This window comes from Myxine glutinosa, chromosome 4 (genome assembly GCF_964187855.1).
Source record: "Myxine glutinosa chromosome 4, kmMyxGlut1.1, whole genome shotgun sequence".
Classification (NCBI taxonomy): domain Eukaryota; kingdom Metazoa; phylum Chordata; class Myxini; order Myxiniformes; family Myxinidae; genus Myxine; species Myxine glutinosa.
The window spans coordinates 28393509-28407698 of NC_136264.1; the positions used below are offsets into that span (position 1 = coordinate 28393509).

Sequence of the window (14190 nt, forward strand, 5' to 3'; positions counted from 1 at the left end):
TTGTTAGCAGCATTCGCTGCCTCGCTGAGCTTCCGCCCAAGCGCCGCCATTACGCACGCGGTCAAGCTTGGAGAAGAAGGGGGCGGAGCGCCCAGAACGAGGCGTGGCCCTGTTAGGGGCGGAGCCGGTGAGCCCTCGCTAACCAACCAGGGCTGATTGAGCTTCAAAATCATTGGAATCACCCGCGATGAAGCTAACTCCAAGGGCCTTTCACTCACTCACCGCAGGCAGGTTGGTGATCTTTCCGTCTTCTACCGACTCCTCTCTGGCCTTGCCTCCCCAGCTCTCTCTGGGCTCTGTCCCCCAAATATTCCGACAGGTCGCACATGATCTGCCTGCAACCCTCATGGTTAAACTGCCAAAATCAAGACTTTCTGCTCACCTTCACTCCTTCATTCCTCTTTTCTCCCGCCTCTGGAACAAACTCCCTCACTCTCTTCAATCCCACTCCACCCTCCAGGTCTTTAAAACAGCTGTTCACCACCATCTCTTATCTTCCCCCATCCAAAACCTTGATCTTTTCTACCCCCGCTAATTTCACCCAAAATCCTACACTTTTTTTTTTTTGAAATACCAACCTCTGTCCTGGAAGTCCTTGGTCTCCTTGTGTTTTATACCTCTCCCCCACCCCCCTTCCCACGACTCCTCCCCCCAAGCCCTCTCCCTCCCACACTTCTCCCTGCTCTCAAATGTTGTGTTTGTGTGCTTCCCCTTCTCTCCCCATCTTGTCTTCCGCTCCCTCTTTTTATATATTTTGTTTGTCTGGTTGATTTGTTTGTGAAATAAATGTTAGCTCTTTCACGAGCCTCGATTCAGTATACAAAAAAAAAAAAAAAAGGCTCACCGGTGGGCGGAGTGCGAGAGTACGCGGCTCGATTTCAAAGCGCACTATATAAGCGCAAGCGCGGTGCCTTTACACAGAGAAGTGCTGAGAGGAGAGAAGTGCTAAGAGAAGAGATGTGGGGGTGCTCGCATTGCTGCAATAGCCTGAGGCCCTCTCGACCCCTATAATTGCTGGTTGTTGAGCTCATTTGTACCAGATGCGCGAGGAGTCATTAAGCGGCACTGAACACCTAAGAAGCTGAGTAAGGAGGTTAAGAGCAGAGAACTGCGCATACGGACTTGCGAAGGACTACCCCCCCCCCCCCCCCCCGCCATATGTAAGGTCCGATCGTGCACCAGCAAGCTGCCTCCCATTCTTCAGCCTGGACCGGAGCTGGACCTCAACACCTACCATCTGCCTGGACCTTCTCCTCCTCCCACTACCCTCCCGTGTGTCTGTTTGTTGTCCTGGGGTTAAGACTGTGTAGTTAAGCTTGCTCTGTGTCCTGCTTCTTCTTCTTGTATATTCTTTCCCTTTGGGTTTTTGTACATAATTAATAAATCATATTTGTTCTTCCTTTACTTTCCTCTTATTCGATAGTCTTCGTCCTTTCTCTCCATTGAGTACCTGTGGCACGATTTGGGAAACCGCTCAGGATCGGGTTTAGTTTTATTAATGGCTCGGGCTTCGGATTGCTAAACCGCTTGACAATTTCCATCTTGTCCGCGGTCGTTAACTCCCTGCTTTGCAGTCGAATTGGCACTCCATTGACCAATCACCCTGGCCAATCTGCCAAAGGAGCATTATAATTTCCAGGATTGGGGGACGGCCAGCTTAAAAGACAAGGGGATTAACCCCCCTTGGTAAGGGGAGCGCCGACCCCCCAAATCCGCAATATATATATATATATATTTTGTTGCGGATCTCGGGCGGCCAGTACCCAGCGTGACTCGTGCGAGGTTGTCCCCGTTCTCACAGCTGCGTGTGTCGAAATACTGTTCCAGGGCTGTTCTCCAATGATGGAATACTGTTCTCCACTATGGGCCGGTGCTCCTGCCTCACACCTAGCTCGGCTTCACGCTGTTGAAACCAAAGCTTTCAGAATTATTGGAATCTCCCCGCGATGAAGCTATCTCTGAGGGCCTTTCACTCACTCACCGCAGGCAGGTAGGTGGTCTTTCTGTCTTCTACCGACTCCTCTCCGGCCTTGCACCCCCAGCTCTCTCTGTGCTCTGTCCCCCAAATATTCCTACAGGTCGCACAAGATCTGCCAGCAACCCTCTGATGGTTAAAACTGCCGAAATCTCGGCTCTCCGCTCACCTTCACTCTTTCATTCCTCTTTTCTCCCGCCTCTGGAACAAACTCCTCACTCCCTTCAATCCCACTCCTCCCTCCAGGTCTTTAAAACAGCTGTTCACCACCATCTCTTATCTTCCCCCATCCAAAACCTTGATCTTTTCTACCCCCGCTAATTCACCCCAGATCCACCTTGTTTGAAATTCCAACTTCTTTCCTGGAAGTCCTGGCAGTGTCCATATGTTTTATACCTCTCCCACTGCCCCCTTCCCACGCCCCCCCCCCCCCAAAGCCCTCGCCCTCTCAGATCTCTCGATGTCTCCATGTCTCTCGGTCCCTGCTCTCAAATGTTGTGTTTGTGTCCTTCCCCCTCTCTCCCCATCTTGTCTACCGCTCCCTATGTTATATGTTTTATGTGTCGGTTTGTCTTTCTGTGTGATTAATGTTCGCTCTTTCACGAGCCTCGATATTGTATACAAAAAAAAAAAAAAAAAAAAAAAAAAAAAAAAGAAGGTACTTGGGTCGTGACCGTTAACCCTTCCACGCATAGCTTCGGGCTCGGCGGCTGGAATCGCTTAGCAATCCATCCACCACGTGTAGTGTGGTTGGCGGCCTCGTAGTTCGAGGGGGAGTAGGGCATAATCCCCCCTTAGTACGTCGACGAACCCGAGATCCACAACTATATATATATATATATATATATATATATATATATATATATATATATATATATATATTATATATATATATATATATACATATATATATATATATATATAAATAAATGGCCCATACTCAAATTCTTTATGATGAGACATTGCGACCAAGTCAATGGCAGAAAATTATGGCAAGCTTACATAGCAACTGCTTTGCAAAAATATTTATTAATTCAAGTAATGTCACCAAGTGCTACAGATTTACAGGGCAATGCAGTAAACGTTTTGGAAAATTCAAACAAGACATACATTTTGAAGTAATGAAAAATTCCCAGTCTGCTTCAACAATAAAAGTTGAACCACAAAAATAGTTTAGCACAGTAATTGCAGTAAACAGAGCACGAATAAAGACAGCGACACAAAAAGTCTGTTGGATGTCCCTCGGCCATCCAGATCAGCAGGTTGTACTGTTGGAATGACAACCTTTCCTGCACCACCCAGCACCACCGCACTCCCACCTCCACGGCTTGACTGACGTTCAGATGGTGAGTGAACAGTTGACAGATGAGCCTGAGGAAGCTTTGACAATGGAGCTGTCGTGAGGTTCTGCAGAACCTGGTGATTGCTGCTTTCCTGTGGTTGGCCTTCAGAATCTTGGAAAAAAATATATATAATAATTATGCAAAGCAAAAAACTTGTGCTGATAGCACATCTTCGTGCGGGTGGAGGAGCAGCGGGAGATTATATGCATATATCAAGCAGCTATGCAAGACCAATAACAGATCATTAAAAGATTCATCAATCAGTTCAACATACCTGTCTGCAATTCAGTCGAAGATGGTGATGGAGAACCAAACGAGTCATTGTCAGAAGATGCATTTGTTGGGAAATCAAACGAAGTCACGGCAAACCTGTCACTTGCACTATCTTTCACCAACAAATCATTTTCAATTACATGAAAACCCCGCGACCACCATTTCTTAAATTCAGTTTGAGAAACCACGTTGCTTCGTGACCGCAAAAAACCTCCACTGGCCGCGGGCTCCTGGGTGGAAGGCGGCCGGGCCGCGGGCTCCTGGGTGGAAGGCGGCCGGGCCGCGGGCTCCTGGGTGGAAGGCGGCCGGGCCGCGGGCTCCTGGGTGGAAGGCGGCCGGGCCGCGGGCTCCTGGGTGGAAGGCGGCCGGGCCGCGGGCTCCTGGGTGGAAGGCGGCCGGGCCGCGGGCTCCTGGGTGGAAGGCGGCCGGGCCGCGGGCTCCTGGGTGGAAGGCGGCCGGGCCGCGGGCTCCTGGGTGGAAGGCGGCCGGGCCGCGGGCTCCTGGGTGGAAGGCGGCCGGGCCGCGGGCTCCTGGGTGGAAGGCGGCCGGGCCGCGGGCTCCTGGGTGGAAGGCGGCCGGGCCGCGGGCTCCTGGGTGGAAGGCGGCCGGGCCGCGGGCTCCTGGGTGGAAGGCGGCCGGGCCGCGGGCTCCTGGGTGGAAGGCGGCCGGGCCGCGGGCTCCTGGGTGGAAGGCGGCCGGGCCGCGGGCTCCTGGGTGGAAGGCGGCCGGGCCGCGGGCTCCTGGGTGGAAGGCGGCCGGGCCGCGGGCTCCTGGGTGGAAGGCGGCCGGGCCGCGGGCTCCTGGGTGGAAGGCGGCCGGGCCGCGGGCTCCTGGGTGGAAGGCGGCCGGGCCGCGGGCTCCTGGGTGGAAGGCGGCCGGGCCGCGGGCTCCTGGGTGGAAGGCGGCCGGGTCGGGGGCTCCTGGGCAGAAGGCGGCCGGGTCGGGGGCTCCTGGGTGGAAGGCGGCCGGGTCGGGGGTTCCTGGGTGAGTGTAGGAGTGTATTCATCTTCATGGGCAGTTGAAGTGTGTTGCAATAAAGAAGACTCTGAAGCAGGAATATTCACCTGTACATCACCAAGGTCATATGAAGCAGTTGCATTTACTCCCCTTTCTAGATTTCCTATTTCGTGCAATGCATCAGACATAACCCCCACCTCAAAATTCATTCTTTCAAATGTTTCTTCATTACTCAACTCTTGTTCATCCCCTGACTTAAAATCAATCTGCATCTTCTCAATCTCAAACATTTGAGGCACTGAAACATTCTCGGCTTGCTCAACGATCTCATCTAGTAGTAGCTTGGCTTCCCCATCGGCACTCCATAGAGTTTGTTCCACTGTTGCCGAAAAGTCATTTCGAGTCTGCTCCAAATCCGATACTGCAGTTTCATTATAAATGGGGTTGGTACCAATTCCCTCTCCAATGGTTTCTTCTTGCAATGTCGATGGCTCAGGAGATAAAAGGAGATCTTTCAAAACACTTTCACTACTGCCAAGTGTGTAAGATTCCTCAATGTCACTTTCTCCATACTTTGTCACTGCAATTCTACTTTGATTTTCTGCATCAAGCAAAACCCATGGTTCAGGAGAAGAGGCACTAACATTTTCAGACTCTTGAAATCTCAAATCCTCCTCTCCACTTCCTTGAAAAAAAAGAAAGAAAAAAAGTTCATCCAGTAACTCATTTGGGTTAACAATATATCAAATTCTCTCCCCACCACCCACACACCATACCTAGTGGTCAACAATTTCAAACTCACCAGAGCTCTCCCCAACACCGGGAAGAAGTTCAGATTCAATTTGAATCTCCGATGCAACATTGCACCAGTCTCCCGAGCAGCAAAACCCACCAGATTCCTCTATTTCAGGACAAAACCGATACTCCGTGCACCCTTTGACAAGCCATGAGGATTTCCTGGCTGAAAACGGGTGGTGAGGGTAGATATGAATAGAAGAGGAGGAAAGCAGGCAGACTGATGGCACAAACGAGCAACATTCATAATGGTTACCCCCACCATTGGCTGTAACAAGTACGACTCACGTAACATCTTAGCAAAGCAGTGGGAGCTTGTTCGGGGACAGTCGTCCCAAGGATTTGCATGTTGGCAGGTGAAGTCGGAGGAACGTTCCATGCAATGCAGGCACCGCAAGCATGACACTGAGCAAACAATAAAGAGCAATCAGAATGCAGACTCGCCAGGACGTGTTTTCAGTGGTTTTTAATGCTCGTGTTAAAACAAATATGGCGGCCGAACCACGTGGCCAATGACGTCATCGTTTGTTTTTTTTTCTTCACAAATTTATCCCTAAATGATGCTCAATTTTCATCTTGATCGGATGTTTTGTACTTGTCGAATTATGTCATAATGGAGGCACCTATGACATTAACATATTTTATTCCCCATGGTGTGTTTTACAATGAGCCATGTCAATTTTTTTTTCTATGCACCACTTTCGGAGATGAGGTGCAAAGTTTTTCGGTTTTCCAAGACGGCGGCCATACCACGTGACATATGACGTCATAATGAAAAATTTACAGGTAGAGTTGAACCTATGGTGAAAATTTCCTGTCAATCGGACCAACAGTTGGAGAAAATAATCTTTATTCTGTGGACAGGCAAATGGGGGGAGGGGGAGGAAAAAAAAAAGTCAGAGACCGAGGACTTGCCAGAACGTAGTTTTTTTTTTAAAATCGGCCATTTTGGACCAAAATGGCGGGAAATCTATATCTATACATGTATACTCTTGAAATCTATACATGTATACTCTTGCCGGCGGTGTATAACTAGCAGCATAGCTATTTGGGCGGTGTATAAGCTAACAGATCGCCGTCTCCATCGATCTTGCCAAGGCTGTAACACATATCGGCTCAAAATCCTTTTAACTGTTGACCTGGTAGTTTTTACAATGAAGGAAACATGTATCGGGAGTACATACCACAATATTACAACAGCGATTGTGAATGTGACAGCTGAGGCGTCTTTCGCTTCGCATCACAGTGATGGCGAGCACCAACATGGCGGCTGCAAAATTAAAATCTACCGATTTTCATGTTTTGGGTGACCTTGAGCTTGGGCCGAGAGAGTTAAAAATTGGGCACAGTCTAGTCCAGGGCAAGGCAAATGTGTGTAAAGTATGGCGATGCTATGTGCAACGATGTAGACGTAGTACTGCGCAGACAAACCAACCAACATACTTGCCGGAATCTATGCCGGCAAGTAACAAACAGCCTCAAATGAAATACCCTCTTCTGGCGAGGGTGATAAGAATTTAAATAAATTAAATGGCAATTGTACCCTGGCAAACATGACTTCCTTTCAAAATTAAATTTTTTTTAGGACAAGCTACTGCAACCATGGAAAAGACAGTAGTCAACGTCACCCCAAGAATCTTATTGGACGGCTCGTTTTTGAAAGATTCGCATCTAGAGCGACAAACCAAAATGTCAAGTGAAACCACAAACCCTTAATGGTGCACAAATTGCTGCAAAAGAAAATGTCAACACAAAGCTCCATTATGACAAGATTCAGGTAAAACGGACAATAGACAGCATCCGATATTTAAAACTAGAACGGGCACTCGGTAGAGCGCATACCTTCGCCGCAGCTACTGTTCTGTACTTGGCATGGGAGTGTAGGGAACAGAACAGTGAACAGTTTGGTGCTGATTTCATGCAAATCGGATAAGAATTGACCGAGTTATGACAAAAAACGCACATTTTGCAAGGTCGTGACCCCCCTGACCTTTGACCCCCAACCGCTAACAAGGGTAATGTCTTCACTGGGTCATGTCGTATATCACAAGATCGGGCATTGAATTCTGAACATTTTGGCATTAGTTGCATGCCAATTGGATAAAAATTGACCGCGCTATGGTAAAAATACGATTTTGACCTTTTCGTGACCTTGACCTTTGACCCGATTGCTCCCAAAATCTAATCAAATGTGTCCCGTATAATAACCAATCATCCCACGAAATTTCATGCAATTCGGTTGAATACTTTTTGAGTTATGCGAATAACACACAAAAACACACACACACAAAAAAACACACACACACACAAAAACACACACACACACAAAAACACACACACACACAAAAACACACACACACACACACACAAAAACACACACACACACAAAAACACACACACACACAAAAACACACACACACACAAAAACACACACACACACACACACACACACACACACACACACACACACACACACACACACACACACACACACACACACACACACACACACACACACACACACACACACACACACACACACACACACACACACACACACACACACACACACACACACACACACACACACACACACACACACACACACACACACCGATCAAAACATAACCTTCCGCTTTTGCGAAGGTAATAAACAGAGCAGCGAAGGGTGTGGCATCAGGGGGAACAACTGTTTTACAACTTCCAGAAGTTTGATTTCCTCCTCCAAAGGTGAATGGAGGTTATATTTTCACCGCTGTCTGTGAGAAGGACATCTCAAAATGTTATGGACCGGTTCGGACCAAATTTGGTGGACAACATGGGTGGACGAGGTTTAATCTATTCGATTTTGGTTCAGGTCGAGATCTGGCCTATCAGTGCGACACAAAACGTAAACTGTTCACCCTGGTGGAGGTGTGCTGTCTACCTAGTACCGTTGTAGTTGATTTTCTCCTGAACTTTGATAACCATGAAATTCGGTACTTTGTGATGGTTATGAACAGCTCGCCCGCTTGTGTCCGTGTACTGCGTAGCAGCAGATTGTTCCGCGTTAGGTCACGAATTACGATCGACTGGTCGATTTATAATAGAGCAAACGTACAATTATGGTTATGTTTGTTTATATGCGACCAAATGCCTTATTCTTCAAATAAAATTAACACCCAAAACAGTCAGTGAACTCTTAAGTTTAGATTGCTGAGACCCTCAGACCTTTGACAACCCTTTAAATCCCCAATACCCTCAAAGACAACCAAAAGACCCTAAAGACCATGACCCTGAAGACCCCCCCCCTCCCAAGACCCTGAAGACCCCCCACCAAGACCCTGAAGACCCCCCACCAAGACCCTGAAGACCCCCCCACCAAGACCCTGAAGACCCCCCCCCACCAAGACCCTGAAGACCCCCCCCCACCAAGACCCTGAAGACCCCCCCCACCAAGACCCTGAAGACCCCCCCACCAAGACCCTGAAGACCCCCCCCCACCAAGACCCTGAAGACCCCCCCCCACCAAGACCCTGAAGACCCCCCCCCCACCAAGACCCTGAAGACCCCCCCCCACCAAGACCCTGAAGACCCCCCCCACCAAGACCCTGAAGACCCCCCCACCAAGACCCTGAAGACCCCCCCCACCAAGACCCTGAAGACCCCCCCACCAAGACCCTGAAGACCCCCCCACCAAGACCCTGAAGACCCCCCACCAAGACCCTGAAGACCCCCCACCAAGACCCTGAAGACCCCCCCCACCAAGACCCTGAAGACCCCCCCCCACCAAGACCCTGAAGACCCCCCCCCCACCAAGACCCTGAAGACCCCCCCCCACCAAGACCCTGAAGACCCCCCCCACCAAGACCCTGAAGACCCACCCCCCCCACGACCCTGAAGACCCCCCCCCCACCAAGACCCTGAAGACCCCCCCCACCAAGACCCTGAAGACCCCCCCCCCCCACCAAGACCCTGAAGACCCCCCCCCCCCCACCAAGACCCTGAAGACCCCCCCCCCCACCAAGACCCTGAAGACCCCCCCCCCCCACCAAGACCCTGAAGACCCCCCCCCCCCCACCAAGACCCTGAAGACCCCCCCCCCCACCAAGACCCTGAAGACCCCCCCCCCCCCCACCAAGACCCTGAAGACCCCCCCCCCCCACCAAGACCCTGAAGACCCCCCCCCCCCCACCAAGACCCTGAAGACCCCGACAGACCAAGACCCTGAAGACAGACCAAGACCCTGAAGACAGACCAAAGACCCTGAAGACAGACCAAGACCCTGAAGACAGACCAAGACCTGAAGACAGACCAAGACCCTGAAGACAGACCAAGACCCTGAAGACAGACCAAGACCCTGAAGACAGACCAAGACCCTGAAGACAGACCAAGACCCTGAAGACAGACCAAGACCCTGAAGACAGACCAAGACCCTGAAGACAGACCAAGACCCTGAAGACAGACCAAGACCCTGAAGACAGACCAAGACCCTGAAGACAGACCAAGAACCTGAAGACAGACCAAGAACCTGAAGACAGACCAAGAACCTGAAGACAGACCAAGACCCTGAAGACAGACCAAGAACCTGAAGACAGACCAAGAACCTGAAGACAGACCAAGAACCTGAAGACAGACCAAGAACCTGAAGACAGACCAAGAACCTGAAGACAGACCAAGAACCTGAAGACAGACCAAGAACCTGAAGACAGACCAAGAACCTGAAGACAGACCAAGAACCTGAAGACAGACCAAGAACCTGAAGACAGACCAAGAACCTGAAGACAGACCAAGAACCTGAAGACAGACCAAGAACCTGAAGACAGACCAAGAACCTGAAGACAGACCAAGAACCTGAAGACAGACCAAGAACCTGAAGACAGACCAAGAACCTGAAGACAGACCAAGAACCTGAAGACAGACCAAGAACCTGAAGACAGACCAAGAACCTGAAGACAGACCAAGAACCTGAAGACAGACCAAGAACCTGAAGACAGACCAAGAACCTGAAGACAGACCAAGAACCTGAAGACAGACCAAGAACCTGAAGACAGACCAAGAACCTGAAGACAGACCAAGAACCTGAAGACAGACCAAGAACCTGAAGACAGACCAAGAACCTGAAGACAGACCAAGAACCTGAAGACAGACCAAGAACCTGAAGACAGACCAAGAACCTGAAGACAGACCAAGAACCTGAAGACAGACCAAGAACCTGAAGACAGACCAAGAACCTGAAGACAGACCAAGAACCTGAAGACAGACCAAGAACCTGAAGACAGACCAAGAACCTGAAGACAGACCAAGAACCTGAAGACAGACCAAGAACCTGAAGACAGACCAAGAACCTGAAGACAGACCAAGAACCTGAAGACAGACCAAGAACCTGAAGACAGACCAAGAACCTGAAGACAGACCAAGAACCTGAAGACAGACCAAGAACCTGAAGACAGACCAAGAACCTGAAGACAGACCAAGAACCTGAAGACAGACCAAGAACCTGAAGACAGACCAAGAACCTGAAGACAGACCAAGAACCTGAAGACAGACCAAGAACCTGAAGACAGACCAAGAACCTGAAGACAGACCAAGAACCTGAAGACAGACCAAGAACCTGAAGACAGACCAAGAACCTGAAGACAGACCAAGAACCTGAAGACAGACCAAGAACCTGAAGACAGACCAAGAACCTGAAGACAGACCAAGAACCTGAAGACAGACCAAGAACCTGAAGACAGACCAAGAACCTGAAGACAGACCAAGAACCTGAAGACAGACCAAGAACCTGAAGACAGACCAAGAACCTGAAGACAGACCAAGAACCTGAAGACAGACCAAGAACCTGAAGACAGACCAAGAACCTGAAGACAGACCAAGAACCTGAAGACAGACCAAGAACCTGAAGACAGACCAAGAACCTGAAGACAGACCAAGAACCTGAAGACAGACCAAGAACCTGAAGACAGACCAAGAACCTGAAGACAGACCAAGAACCTGAAGACAGACCAAGAACCTGAAGACAGACCAAGAACCTGAAGACAGACCAAGAACCTGAAGACAGACCAAGAACCTGAAGACAGACCAAGAACCTGAAGACAGACCAAGCACCTGAAGACAGACCAAGCACCTGAAGACAGACCAAGCACCTGAAGACAGACCAAGCACCTGAAGACAGACCAAGCACCTGAAGACAGACCAAGCACCTGAAGACAGACCAAGCACCTGAAGACAGACCAAGCACCTGAAGACCAAGACTCCCCAAAGGCCCTGAAGACCCAAATGGTCAAAGATGCCTCTCCCTCTGAAACGACGTGTGGTGAGGCGCGCGAGCGTCACACGAGTCGCTATAATTATGGTGCTCGTTCCAGATGAAACACCATCGAAAGAGCCAGCAGGGGGTGCTGCACAGTGGAGCATTCTACCCACAGGGAATTTGTTAAGCCGGCTTTCCCAAACACAACTACGATGTTAAAGATCACGTGATGCATAATTTTTCATTAAAAATACCGTAAATATTTTACATGCACCTCCCCAACCAATATAATCACAATTACGCAGGAGGGGGGGAAGAAAAAGAAAGAGGAAGTGATAGATAAATGGGGAAAGGAAAATAATGCAGCAATTGGAACGTTCAGATCGATGCCTTGGCAACTACACCATGACCAATTGATAAGTCACCAGTAGGTGGTAGATTTGAGGCATCACAGAAAATTCGCATACGCAAAGCTGGGATGGGATGGGTAGTTGTGAGATCTTCAGCCAGATGACGTCACATTCCCGGGGGGGGGGGGGGGGGGGGGGAGGGATATATTACAGAAGCGAAAGTTAAGGCAGATCGAGGTGCGACAGGATGCAAAAGGTTAGTCCGCAATGGATAAATTAGTTTATAAAGGATCATGCGTATCGATTTGTATCATAAACAAGTCTAGGTAAGTTGGTAGGTATGCAGGTATGTAGGTAGGTAGGTAGGATAGTCCTTGCCACGGTGCAGAGCATGGAACTGATGCAAACTCACCTTCATTAACCCCCAACGCACAGAGCAACAAAAACGACAGGTATTTCCACATCGTCTCAAAACTCATCGAGCAGGTACAAGTTGAATAAATAACCAAGAACGATCACAGAGCCAGAGACCGCCAAAGGTGCAGCAACAATCCCAAAGGTTCACCCATGGACGCTGTAAATCCCGAGCTACCACAAACGACCACCAAGTGTGTGTGCTACCCGCCCAAACTCGCTCTGAACATAAAACGCCCACAAACTACGTCCTTAATAAACGAAAACACCTGCCAGATTGGCACGATCGATCGACTGATTAATTGCATTCCGTTGATTATTGTCAATCACGTGCAAAACAGGCAGCGGTTTATGTTAAAGATCCAAAAGAACCCTTAAAGGGGAGGTGGTGTCACTAGGTGCATCCATCGATCGCGTCCTTGGGGTCGTCTCCCCGGCTCCCTCGCAGGGAGCAGTCTATCTTATCTCGACTTAGAATTGGACATTGTTTTCCCAATTTTTATCTTCACAGGATCGGGCGCCATCCCTCGGGGTGGTGCGATCGGTGTAAGGTTCCCGAAGATCTGGACTATTTCCTTTTGTCCGCGGTATAATAATGCTAGATCTCGTCTTCAGCTTTCTGTCCGCGGAATGGGGATCCCGTGGTCAGGTCTGCCGGAAGCCTTTTGCTGGCTGGATCTGAAACATCCTGGGTTTTGTAGATCAGTTTTAAAGTTCATCAAAGATACGGGGTTAGCAGTGTGAGTCTAGTTTTTACAGTGTAAACCTCCTGGTTTGGTTTTGCTTGGATGTTAGGGTGCGTGGCGTATATAGAGCCTCGCGGCTCTGAAAGCGCCATGAACCCTTAAAGACCCATTGTTCGTGTAATCTTATTATAATACACTCATAGAGCAAACGTATATCGTTATGTCTGTCTGTCTGTATGTCTGTTGAAATGCGACCAAAACGTCTTCTTCAAATAAAATGAATACCCTCTTAATTACGTTTGGACTGCTGAGACCCCTCAGACCTTTGACGACCCTTTAAGTCCCCCAAGACTCTTAAGACCATCCAAACCCCTGATGACCCAAAATACCCTTAAAGACCCAACATAACCCAAAGACCCCGAAGACCCAAAACACCCCAAAGACCCAAAATACCCATGAAAGCTCCGAGGATCAAAAAGACCCTGAAGACCGAAATGGCCCCAAAGACCCAAAATACCCCGAAGACCCAAAAGACCCTAAACACCCCAAAGACCCAAAATACCCCGAAGACCCAAAAGACCCTAAACACCCCAAAGACCCAAAATACCCCAAAGACCCAAAACACCCCAAAGACCCAAAATACCCTTAAAGGCCCAGAGGATCCAAAAGACCCCTAAGACCCAAAAGCCCCTAAGACACTGAAAACCAAAAACACCCCAAAGACCCAAAATACCCTTAAAGGCCAAGAGGATCCAAAAGACCCCGAATACACAAAATACCCCAAAGACCCAAAATACCCCGAAGACCCAAAACACCCTGAAGACCCAAAACACCCTGAAGACCCAAAACACCCTGAAGACCCAAAACACACTGAAGACCCAAAACACACTGAAGACCCAAAACACACTGAAGACACCAAAGACCCTTAAGACCCAAAAGCCCCTGAAGACCCCAATACCCAAAAGACCCTGAAGACCCAAAATACACCGAAATGGTCAAAGACGCCTATCCCTCTGAATCGACATGTGGTGAGGAGCGCGAGGCGTGCCAAGTCAAGCTAGTGTAATTAATAACTACTACCTGTAACGATATTCCTCACCTCGCCCCTTTTATTTTTGACGTCATCTTGAATGTGAAATCTCGTCAAATCGCATGAAAAATGCAT

The 14190-nt window shown here is 49.3% G+C and overlaps 1 protein-coding gene across 2 annotated transcripts; it reads right to left on the bottom strand.

Moving 5' to 3' along the window:
- Window positions 1–2985: 2985 nt before the first annotated feature.
- On the bottom strand, window positions 2986–12945 carry LOC137425827 (uncharacterized). 2 transcript variants are annotated; one of them, XM_078775542.1, is made up of 5 exons: window positions 12338–12945; window positions 5632–5748; window positions 5351–5509; window positions 3593–5233; window positions 2986–3420 (listed from the first exon to the last, which is right to left on the bottom strand). In XM_078775542.1, the coding sequence occupies exons 1-5, from the start codon at window positions 12402–12404 to the stop codon at window positions 3149–3151; spliced, it is 2256 nt and encodes a 751-aa protein (XP_078631668.1). In that variant the 5' UTR covers window positions 12405–12945; the 3' UTR covers window positions 2986–3148. The 2 variants fall into 2 exon arrangements, with proteins under 2 accessions (XP_078631668.1, XP_078631667.1); XM_078775541.1 differs by having other exon boundaries at window positions 2986–3429; window positions 12338–12944.
- Window positions 12946–14190: the final 1245 nt, after the last annotated feature.